The 12042-nt window shown below is 52.8% G+C and overlaps 1 protein-coding gene across 3 annotated transcripts in view; it reads right to left on the bottom strand.

Annotated features, from left to right (window-relative positions):
• Positions 1–209: 209 nt before the first annotated feature.
• CCDC40 (coiled-coil domain containing 40) overlaps positions 210–12042 on the bottom strand; it is a 61580-nt gene continuing 49747 nt past the window's right edge. The window contains exons 17-21 of one of the 3 annotated variants that reach the window (XM_031657845.1): positions 10098–10218; positions 5353–5541; positions 3315–3416; positions 2358–2414; positions 210–662 (exon numbers count right to left, since the gene is read on the bottom strand). In XM_031657845.1, coding sequence (XP_031513705.1) covers positions 414–662; positions 2358–2414; positions 3315–3416; positions 5353–5541; positions 10098–10218 — 718 coding nt within the window. In that variant the 3' untranslated portion in view covers positions 210–413. The other 2 variants (XM_003913532.5, XM_009191401.4) reach the window with 2 other exon arrangements.

Raw genomic sequence — 12042 nt, 5'->3', positions numbered from 1 at the left:
AGGTTGGCTGGAGCCGCCTTAACTTCCCCACCGCTGCTCAGCCCAGCAGCTTGCAGACCTGTGCCAGTGCTGTGTTGTGAGAGGCACGTGCAGATTTGGGAGTGCTGCAAAGCAAAGTGTTACCTGGACGAGTAAGCCCAGTGTGGGAGTGTGGGTTTGTAGTCACAGGCTCTGTCTTTGCAATGGGAGGCTTACTGGGATGCCATGGGAAACGCTAGAATTTTACTTGGTTTATTAAACTGCTGAGTGGCTAAAAAGATTCCTACGGGTGGGGCTGGCATATTTCTCTTAAACGATGCCCATCTGAGGGTACCTGTGGTTTTTAGGAACACAAAAGATTCCAAGTCCCTCATAATAAACACAATTCCGGATCTCTTCCTGGAGGCCTTGCAAGGCGGGGTCCAGGCTGCTCCCTAGGAGGGCCCCGGTGACTCGAGCTTGTTGGCGATCGTCTGGCTGATTTTGTGCAGGGCCTCCTGGAACTGGGGGTACTCGTCCCGCACGCGGTCCAGGATGGTGGCGATGAGACCCAGCCGCTTGTCCAGGCGCTGGCGCTCCAGCACTAGGGACTGCTTGGAGCGGAACAGGAACACGTAGCGCCCCTCCTTCACGGCCTGCAGGTGCTTAAGGCGCGTCTGCAGGGCCACGATCTCTGAAAGGTTCTGGGTAGGAAAAGAGAGTCCGTATAGGGCTATACAAACCGGAAGACAGACACCTGCTGGCCCCCCACAAACTCAGACTCCAGGAAATGCCGAAGAGGAGGCAAGACCTACGCCTGAAAAGGGATGGCATGAAGGCGTTGCACCCCTGGATCTCAGGGAAGAGACTGAGAGGCACTGGGTCTGTGCCTTTATGGGTCACCCATCATCGTCATCTAGGAGGCATTATTTTTTTTTTTCATTTTTTATTTTTTTGAGACAGAGTCTTGCTCTATTGCCCAGGCTGGAGTGCAGTGGTGCAATCTCGGCTCACTGCAAGCTCCGCCTCCCAGGTTCACACCATTCTCCTGCCTCAGCCTCCCGAGTAGCTGGGACTACAGGCGCCCGCCACCGGCTAATATTTTCTATTTTTTAGTAGAGACAGGGTTTCACCATGTTAGCCAGGATGGTCTCGATCTCCTGACTTCATGATCTGCCTTCCTCAGCCTCCCAAAGTGCTGGGATTACAGGTGTAAGCCACTGAGACCAGCTGGCATCCTTTTTTTTTTTTTTTTTTTTTTTTGAGGCAATCTCGCTCTGTCACCTAGGCTGGAGTGCAATGGCACAATCTCGGCGCACTGAAACCTCTGGCTCCTGGCTTCAAGCGATTCACCTGCCTCAGCCTCCCAACTAGCTGGAATTACAGGCACCTGCCACCACGCTTGGGTAGCTGAGATTACAGGCGCCTGCCACCATGCCTGGCTAATTTTTGTATTTTTAGTCGAGATAGGGTTTCACCATGTTGGCCAGGCTGGTCTCAAACTCCTGACCTCAAGTGATCCACCTTCTGCGGCCTCCCAAAGTGCTGGGATTACAGGCGTGAGCCACTGTGCCCAGCTTAGGCAACCTTCTTGACATGTGCCATGTGTCAGGTCAAGTGCCAGGCATGCTCCCCTCATCATCTCAGTTGGCCAGGCCAGAACCTTGGAGCCATTCTCCACCCCAGTCTCTGCTCACACCACAGCAAACCCAGCAGGAATCCCACCGGGCGATGTTGGCATCACACATATGCAGAGTCTGATGGCTTCTCGCCAGCCCCACAGGGGCCACCCTGAAGCACTGCAATAGCTGCAGACGCCCCCCTGCATCCACACTTCATCCACATGCAACATCAGAGCCGGGGCAGCCCGCTACAGCCCAAGTCACCTCTCAGCCCCGACGCCCTCCTCTGTGTGCCCACCTCCCCAAGAGAAAAGTCCAAAGTCATGATGGTGCTCTCCCCAAGGCCGCACACAGTCTGGGCCGGCCCTCTGCCTGGGTCTTACATACCCTAACCTCCCCAGCCTGCCCCACTGGCCTCTGGTAGCCCTTGTGCAGTCTCAGGCTCCTGCCTTGGCTGGGCTGTCCCATCTGCCTGGCGGGGTTTTGTGGGCCGTCCCCTCCTTCAGGTCTGGACTCTAGTGTCTGCTCCGCGGGGCTTCCCCGCATCACCCTAACTCAAACTGTCAATCCCTCAGTTCACCCCAATGCCCCTGACGCTTCTTTCTCTGGTTTATTTTCCTCCAAAGCATTTACCACCACCTAACACACCATTTCCTTTTTTCTTTTTCTTTTTCTTCTTTCTTCTTTCTTTTTTTTTGAGACAGGATCTCCCTCTGGCCTTCATCTCCATGGATCTCCATGGCCTTCATCCCCAGTGACCTCCTGGGACATGTTTACCTGTCGTTTGAGAGCCCCAAGCCGGGTGAGGTCGGCCTCAAGTGTGTCGAAGTCTGCCTGTATCACCGACAGCTTACTACGAGCCCAGCCCGTAACAGATACTCCATCAACATTTGTCAGTTGAACAAATCACAAAACCCAGGTTGGAGTGCAGTGATGCAACCTTGGCTCACTGCAGTCTCGACCTCCCAGACTCAAGCGATCCTCCCACCTCAGCCTTCTGAGTAGCTGGGACCACAGGCGTGTACCATCATGCAAATACACTGTTTTTTTTTTTTTTTTTGAGACAGAGTCTCGCTCTGTCGCCCAGGCTGGAGTGCAGTGGCGCGATCTCAGCTCGCTGCAAGCTCCGCCTCCCGGGTTCACGCCATTCTCCTGCCTCAGCCTCCCCAGTAGCTGGGACTACAGGCGCCCGCCACCTTGCCCGGCTAATTTTTGTGTGGTTTTTTTTTTTTTTTTTTTTTTTAGTAGAGATGGGGTTTCAACGTGTTAGCCAGGATGGTATCGATCTCCTGACCTTGTGATCTGCCCGCCTCGGCCTCCCAAAGTGCTGGGATTACAGGCCTGAGCCACCGCGCCCAGCCCACTGTATCTTTTAAAATTATTTCGCTCATCATCTGTCCTCCTGCCCCAGGAGGTAACCTCTAGGAGGGCAGGGATGTTTGTCTTTTGTGTTCTATTTTGCAACCTTCGCACATTGAACGTGAGCCCAGCCCGTAACAGATACTCCATCAACATTTGTCAATTGAACAAATCACAAAACCACAAACATGTGAGCAGCCGGTGGTGCTATCACTGGCCTGGGATCAAGAGAGGACAGAACTTAGGGGAGGCAGGACCCCTGTGCGAGTGGCACGTTCCATGGCCTTCATCCCCAGTGACCTCCTGGGACATGTTTACCTGTCGTTTGAGAGCCCCAAGCCGGGTGAGGTCGGCCTCAAGTGTGTCGAAGTCTGCCTGTATCACCGACAGCTTTTCCTGCTTCTCTAGGAGGGAGCTGCTCACATTTCTTTGGGTTTCTTCCAGTTCCAGGATGGTTTTGGTGCACTCCTCAGTGGCCTAGGAGAGTCACAGGACCACGCTGGGCCCCTGCAGCCCGGCTACTTGGCAGATAGGGAAGAGGACCTGCCAGGCACCTTCTACACATTCCATCTGAGGAGGCTCACAAAGAGGAATGGGAACTGCCGCCTTCAGGAATGGGTGGGCTGGAGAGGTGAGGCCTGGGAGATGCCAGGCCCAGCCAGCCCACGCTGCACACTGCTCCCTTAAGGCGGGTGTGGCCGAGATATGGGGGCCTGAGCGGTTCTGGGGCTCCCCGTGCAGTGGGTCTGTCCCCGGGCAGGGGACCGGCACAGTTCAGCAGCTGTGTGCCAAGGGCAGGGCTGAGGCTGTAAGGGCCGAGAGGCGGGCTGGGGAGCCTGGGAAAGAGGAGGGTGGGGGCCTCTGCTGAGGGGGAGGCAAGGCTGGCGCCATCTGTGTGGTGTTCATTCCGCCTTCCGGGAAAGCAGCACAATTAAGAGAAAGGAAAGCCCGGCAGCAGCGTTTGGCAGCTGACATGGTCCAGAGGATGATAGAGGAGACACAGTGACTCTCAGGGCTGGCTGGGGACATGGAAGGTCTTTGTGGGGGGGATGGCAGGGGTGAGGACAAGAACCTGTTTGTGCGTCAGTGATGGCGTCGTGTGAGGTGCAGGGCCTGGGACTAGAGGACTTGAGTGTTGCTTGGAGCAGACGGGGGTGAGAGGTGGGCATGGGGGTCCTGGCAAGGGACTGAGGTGGTGCCCAGGGCAGCAAGGAGTGGTCAGGGGCTGGGCTAGGAAGCTGAGGGAGGGATGGACATCAGGAATGGCCAATGTGGCGGACAAGGACTGAGAAGAGGCCGCTCTTCCGCCTCTCTCCAGAAACTTCCAGTTACTTCCAAATGAGCAGCCCAGGCATGTCTGTCGTTTTTGGCTAGCCTTTCCCTACAGGGCTGACTTCAGCACTCTCCAGGGAACCCTCTGGGTGACTCTGAGCGGTAGGCACCCATTTCACAGGTCAGTAAACCAAGGCTCTGGGAGGTCAGACTGTATGCCCCAGTCAGGAATGGTCCAGCGTGGCTCCAAGCCATGCTGTCAGCTGTCCCCAAGGCCACCTACCCACCCATGGCTGTGGTTGCCATCACATTTAACTCTGCCCCCGACCCCCCAGCAGACGAGGCCCTGCAGGTCTGCCAAGGCCCACAAGCTCTGAGGTCACACAGTGGGTCAGTGGGGCCATGGAGCCAACCGGGGAAGTGTGAGTGCAGAGCCCCTGGCTGGCGACAGCTGAGGTAGTCAGCACCGGACAGCACCAGCTGGGCCCTTCCAGCGCAGGCCCAGTGGACATGGCCTGGTGTACCGGGATGCAGGCTCTTGGGGAGCCCGCCACGCTCCCATTAGCTGGTCCCCGGTGCCCACTCAGGCTCCCCAGCATGAGCCAGCCTCTTCCCCAGAACTCTCTACCTCCCCAATGCCACCTCTGATATACAGGGAGGGGCTGAATGAAACACGGCCGTCTCTGGCTGTGAGCATCTCTGTCCGGTGTGGGCATTCTGCAAACTCCCAGAGGCAGGCCCATGGCAGCAGGAGGTTAGCAGTGCTGAGCATGGCCCCTCTAACAGCCTCTGGGTCCTCACCCCAGACCCGGCACCCGGCAGCAGGTTAGCAGAACTGGGGATGGCCTCTCTGCGTCCTCACCCCAGACCTGGCACCCGGCAGCAGGTTAGCAGAACTGGGGACGGCCCTCTGCGTCCTCACCCCAGACCCGGCACCCGGCAGCAGGTTAGCAGAACTGGGGACGGCCCTCTGCGTCCTCACCCCAGACCCGGCACCCAGCAGCAGGTTAGCAGGGCTGAGCACACCCCCTCTGACAGCCTCTGCATCCTCACCCCGGACCCAGCAGGACGCCTTCCTGGAGTGTTCCTTGAGTCCCAGAGGGAGAAGCAGGCACCCAGCTTCCTTTCCGCTGCTCCCTACCTTGCGAACATCCCTGATTTTCCGGCGCAGCTCAAGCTGCTTGTGGTGGAACTCGGTGCGGGTGAGCGCCTTCCTGTCCATCTTGCGCTGCCCCTCAGCCTGGGTGGTGACGGTCTCTCTGCGGGCAACCGCCAGCTCCATGGCGCGGATCATCTTCTCCTGCTGCTTCAGCAGCTGCCCAAGCCTGACCTGGGAGACAGGACAGAGGGGCTGGGGCTGGGGCAGGCCCGAGCTGCAGCCTCAGAGAGAGCAGCCAGGGCGCTGGCCTCGCTCATCCTCAGGTGACAAGTACGGGGATCGGCGGGGAAACAGTGATGCCTGTGCCGCCAGGAGGAACAAGGGACATGGAAGCCACAGCCCTGGGTGGGAACCCGGAATCCACAGGCAGACAATGCAAGGCGGAGAAATGGCCGAGACCTGAGGCGACCAAGGAGGCATGAGAACTAAAAGCAACCAAGCAAAAAAAAAAAAAAAAAAAATTCTATGTCTTGATGGTGTCAGTGGCTACGTAGATGTGTGCGTGTGTTAGAACCCACCAAACTGCGTTTTTTTTTTTAAATTTTTTAATATTTTTGAGACAGAGTCTTGCTCTGCACCAGGCTGGAGAGCAGTGGAGCGGCTTGGCTCACTGCAACCTCTGCCTCCTGGGTTCACGTGATTCTTCTGCCTCAGCCTCCTGAGTAGCTGGGATTACAGGTGCCTGCCACCACGCCTGGCTAATTTTTGTATTTTTAGTAGAGATGGGGTTTCACCATGTTGGCCAGGACGGTCTGGATCTCTTGACCTGGTGATCTCCCCACCTTGGCCTCCCAAAGCTGGGATCACAGGCATAAGCCACTGCACCCAGCCTTTTTTTAAAAAAAAAATTTTTTTTTTTTGAGATGCAGTCTCCCTCTGTTGCCCAGGCTGGAGTGCGGTGGCACGATCTTGTTTAACCGCAACTTCCACCTCCCAGGTTCAAGCAGTTCTCCTGCCTCAGCCTCCTAAGTAGCTAGGATTACAGGCACCTGCCACCACGCCCAGCTTTTTTTTTTTTTTTTTTGTATTTTTCAGTAGAGACAGGGTTTCACCATGGTGCCTAGGCTGGTTTTGAACTGACCTCAAGTGATCCACCTGCCTCGGCCTCCCAAAGTGCTAGGATTACAGGCGTGAGCCACCGCGCCCAGCCCAAACTCTGTGTTTAAAATAAGGACATTTTATCTTATCAAAGTTAAGCCTAAAGTTGATTTAAAAGAAAAAACAGGCAAGAATCCCGAAGATCAGCAGGGTGAAGGGAGACCAAGCTTGCTCAGGTTTACGTGTACCATAAAGTGACTTGGAGCCATGAAGAAACACTAAAAAGTCTGTGGGGCGAAAGACCCCCTAAACAAGAGGGCAAAGGCAATGACAGGCCAGAGACACTATTTTCATAGGTATTGAAGACAGGGGTTAATAACCCAATATATGAGGAACTCCTAAAAAATGTTAAGAAATAAGAAAACAGGCCAGGTGCGGTGGCTCAAGCCTGTAATCCCAGCACTTTGGGAGGCCGAGGCAGGTGGAGCATCTGAGATCAGGAGTTCGAGACCAGCCTGGCCAACACGGTGAAACCCCATCTCTATTGAAAATACAAACAATTAGCTGGGTGTGGTGGCTCATGCCTGTAGTCCCAGCTACTCGGGAGGCTGAGGCAGGAGAATCGCTTGAACCTGGGAGGCGGAAGTTGCAGCGAGCTGAGATGTGAGCACCACTGCACTCCAGTCTGGACAACAGAGCAAGGCTCTGTATTTTAAAAAAAAGGAAGTCAGAGGAATTTCATAAGTACAGAGTTACAGAAATCAAGACAGTAGGGCATTGGTGAAGGGACAGAAACATGAATCAGTAAAACAAAACAGTCCAGAAACGAACTCACACAAATGTGTCAGCTGATTTCAACAAGGCTGGGAGGTAGTTCAGTGGAGGAAGGGCAGTCTTTTCAGTAAGCAAGCAGGGCTGGCTCAAGTGAACATCCAAATGCAAAAAAAAATTAACCCCCATCCACAGCTTGTACCATACACAAAAATTAACTCAAAATACATTATGGACCTAAATGTAAAACCTAAAAGCAGGAAGCTTCTGGAAGAAAATAGAAGAGAAGCTCTTTGGGACCTTCAGCTAGGCAAAGGCTCCTTAGATAAGCTACTGAAACGATTCATGGAAGAACAGACTGAGGGGTGGGTGCCGTGGTGCACACCCATAATCCCAGCACTTTGGGAGGCCCAGGCAGGAGGATCCTTTGAGGCCACGAGGTCAAGGCTGCAGTGAGCCATGATTACACCGCTGCACTCCAGCCTAGGTGATAGAGCGAAACCCTGTCTCTAAAAGAAGAGAACAGACTGTGTAATTAGACTTCACCACACAGAAGAATCTCAAATGCATGAGGCTAAGGAAGGAAAATCAGGCTCAATATGTCTCACCCTGTTTGACCCATTTATGTGACATTCTGCAAAAGCCAAAACGACAGGCATGGAGACAGATTGGTGGCTGTCATGGTGGCTGGGGTGTGCGGTGAGCTGACTACAGAGGGCATGAGGGAATTCGAGGATGAGGAAATATATCATGATGTGGCAATGGCTACATGATTGTACGTCTCTATCAAAACTTGTAGGGCTGGCCGGGCACAGTGGCTCACTCCTGCAATCCCAGCACTTTGGGAGGCCAAGGCAGGTGGATTGCCTGAGCTCAGAAGTTTGAGACCAGCCTGGGCAAAATGGTGAAACCCCGTCTCTACTGAAAATACAAAAAATTAGCCAGGCATGGTGGCACACACCTGTAATCCCAGCTACTCAGGCAGCTGAGGCAGGAGAATTGCTTGAACCTGGGAGGCGGAGGTTGCCGCGAGCCAAGATCACACCACTTCAGTCTGAGCGACAGAGAGTCTGTCTCAAAAACAAAACAAAAAACAAACAGACAAAACAAAATAACCCAGAAAATCCTCATAGGGCTGAATACTGTAAGCTGTGAGCTTCCACTCAACTGAAAAACCTCAAAAAAAAAAAAAAAAAAAAAAAGATAAATCACACCGGAACTGAGGAGAAGGTATGACAGCCGCCATGTGCTTTTTAGACAAGTAAAATGTCAGGCTGTTACAGTCAGAATTTATACATCCTTTGACTTAGGAATCTCACCTTTGGGAACCTAGTCTAGAAGACGAAGAGGAAAAAAAAGAACCAGTGAGGAAGGATGTGATCATAATGCTCTGCCATGGCTGATTTTATGTTAACCTGACTGGGCTGAGGGATGCCTGGATAGCTGGGAAAACATGATTTCTGTTTTGAGTGGGTCTGTGAGGGTGTCCCTGGAAGTGATGGGCATTTGAACCAGTGGACAGAGTAAAGATCCCCCTCGTCAGGGTGGGTGACATCACCGTCTGTTGAGGGCCTCAGTAGAACAAAAAGGCAGAAGGTGGTGGGGTGGGGTGGGGCGGGGGTGGGGGAACACCGGGCTGGGATGACACCATTGCTTCCTTCTCAGCCCTTAGACTTGACTGAATCAGGGGCTCTCCTGGGTCTGCAGATTAGATGCCCGATCCTAGGACTTCTCAGCCCCCATAATCATAAGAGCCAATTCTCATAATAAATCTCTCTCTCTCTCTGTGTGTGTCTCTCTCTCTCTCTGTAGTCTACTGGTTCTGTTTCTTTGGAGAACCCTAACACACATTGTGTCTAGGACAAAACAATAACGGCAACAACAAATTGGAAACAACCTGAATTTTCACCAACGTGGGACTGGATCCGTAAATTGTGAAATATCCATAATATATATTGTAACTGTTAAAGAATGGGTTAGTATCCATGTAGGGCCAAGGCAAGCCCTGCCTGTGCATTTGTGTGAGATCTGAGAAGGTGAGAGGCCTTTTCCCTGCAGTGGCTGACACGGTCGCCCTGGCTGAGGAAGGGGAGCCGGGAAAGGAGGGACAGGGAGGAACAGCCCGGACCTTCTCTTTGCCCCCCGCTCTGTGGGGGAGAACTTGGCTTGCTCCAGCAAACACACGTGGCTTCTGTAATGTGAAAAGTCAATTAAATTGGGTATTTTTAAACACAACGTCTCATTAGCATATGCACTTGATCTGGAAAATAACTCAGCAGAGGAATTTTTATTTAGCATGGCATTGTGAAAATGAGACCCATTAATGTTATGAACTGCTCTTATTGTTATCCTTAAGGCCCTGAACCTTTAGCTTGATTATCACTTGCAATTTAATTACCAGCCTTTTAAAGGCAATGAAATCTAATTGTGACCGTGAAGAGAAAATGTGGCTGTGAGGGATGAGACGGGGGGTGCTCACTGAGCCTTTCTGTGGTGTGAGACTCTGTCTCCCAGTGGGATACATTAGAGGGTCACGAAATTTGAGGGTTACAGCCGGCATTTAAAAATACCAGAGTGCTGTGATTATATGGAGTAGGAATAAAACAGCGTTTTGTGAAATGACACGCACACGCTTGTGTGTGTGCGGTATTGTCCACAGTATTTCTGCACAGCAAGAACAAGATGCCGTGAAAGCTGGGTCAAGGGGGACGTGCACTTTGCCAGTGCTCCGTTGGAGTGCAGGTCACTCTGCTAGAGTGGGTCGCTCCCCGGAAATCTCACCCGCTGCCACCAGCCACTGTGGCCAATGTGGTTCCCACCGGAGCCCCGGGGCAGCCGAGGGCCTTGGTGTGGCCAGGTCTCTGGAGCCCAAGGGCTGGCACCCAGCAGGCCCTGCCACGCGGCTCTCCTCCCCTCACCTTCATCCTGTGGATCTCGCCCTTCATGGCCCGGATCTCCGTCTGGCCGATCTCGGAATCCACTGAAGAACGCATCTCTTTTGCCAGTTGGATTTTTTTCTCCCAAAGCATAATCTGGTGTCTTGAGAGGTAGGAGAGGCAGTGTAAGAAATTAGGAGTTTTCTTCTGATGCTTTGGTGAGCTCACACTCTAAGGCTTTACAAGGCTCTCAGCTGCCATGGCAGAGCCAAGCAGCTGTGACAGAAAGCGTGAGCCTCTCAAAGCCTGAAACATTCACTGTTGGGCTCCTTATGTAAACGCTTGCCAACCTCTGGCATATAGGGGGAGAGAGGGAGATGGGGGTGGGGAAGAAAGAGAGAGAGAGAGAGAACAGGGATATATAACTGTAGGAGCTGAGAAAGTCAGTATAATTGATAGAAGCTGACTTAAGAAGTAAAAGGCCTGAATACACCAATAGTCTAAAAGCTATTTAAATGTCACCAAAGATACAAGCCCCCCAAAGCATTGGTCCCAGGTGGTTTTTTGCCTGGATTCTATCAAACCGCAAGGAACAGGCAATCCCTGTGCTATTTATCCCTTCCAGAGCACACTGAGAAAAGGACGATGCCTCCATACCACGCCTGCTCCGCACCCTTTCCACAGGGAGATGTGGGCCCATGTGTGTGACAGGGAAAGATGGCCATGAAAATACTAAAGTGCTTCAAAGGGGAACTTCTGAAACAACCCCATTTGTGTAAAAAACAGAGCAAAACAAGAAAGGAATATAGCTAGACATTGGTTTTCTGGGAAGTGAAGAGCGTTGGAATTATATGCAATTTTCCCTGGCTACGTTGCACGCATTGTATAGTTTAAAATGTTTAGAGCTGGCTGTGTGGTACTTTAATAATCAGACACCATAAAATAATGGATATTTAAAATCTTTATCGCAAAGAAAGCCATTCAATTTCCAGCAGTAACTCATTTGGCTCAAGAGCTGCTGCCGCCGGGCGCGGTGGCTCACGCCTGTAATCCCAGCACTTTGGGAGGCCGAGGCGGGCGGATCACAAGGTCAGGAGATCGAGACCATGGTGAAACCCCGTCTCTACTAAAAATACAAAAAATAAGCCGGGCGCAGTGGCGGGCGCCTGTAGTTCCAGCTACTCGGGAGGCTGAGGCAGGAGAATGGCGTGAACCCAGGAGGCGGAGCTTGCAGTGAGCCAGGATCGCGCCACTGCACTCCAGCTTGGGCGACAGAGCGAGACTCCGTCTCAAAAAAAAAAAAAAAAAAAAAAAAAAAAAAAAGAGCTGCTGCCAAGGGTGGCAGGCAGAGCTCTGTGGGGAATCTGGGATCCACTAGGGTGGGTTCCAGACCCATGCCCAGGTGGTCTTTTTCTTCTTTTAGAGACAGGGTCTCGCTCTGTTGCCCAGGCTGGAGTGCGGTGGTGCAATCCTAGCAGCCTTGACCTCCTGGGCTCAAGTGATCCTCCCACTTCAGCCTCCCGAGTAGTTGGGACTACAGGCATGCACCACCATGCCCGGCCAATTTAAAACATTTCTGTAGATATGGGGTCTCACTGTGTTGCCCAGTCTTGTCTTAAACTTCTGGCCTCAAAGGAGCCTCCTGCCTTGGCATCCCAAAGCACTGGGATCGCCGGGCACGGTGGCTCACGCATGTAATTCCAGCACTTTGGGAGGCTGAGGCGTGCGGATCACCTGAGGTCAGGAGTTCAAGACCAGCCTGGCCAACGTGGTGAAACCCGTCTCTACTAAAAATATAAAAATTAGTCAGGCATGGTGGCGTGCACCTGTAATCTCAGCTACTCAGGAGGTTGAGGCAGGAGAATCACTTGAAGCCGGGAGGCAGAGGTTGCAGTGAGCTGAGATCGCACCACTGCACTCCAGCCTGTGGGATAGAGCAAGACTGTCTCCAAAAGAAAAAACAAAACAAAACAAAACACACACACAC

The sequence above is a fragment of the Papio anubis genome, chromosome 17, assembly GCF_008728515.1.
Source record: "Papio anubis isolate 15944 chromosome 17, Panubis1.0, whole genome shotgun sequence".
Classification (NCBI taxonomy): Eukaryota; Metazoa; Chordata; class Mammalia; order Primates; family Cercopithecidae; genus Papio; species Papio anubis.
This window is presented reverse-complemented; position numbering and strand designations above follow the sequence as displayed.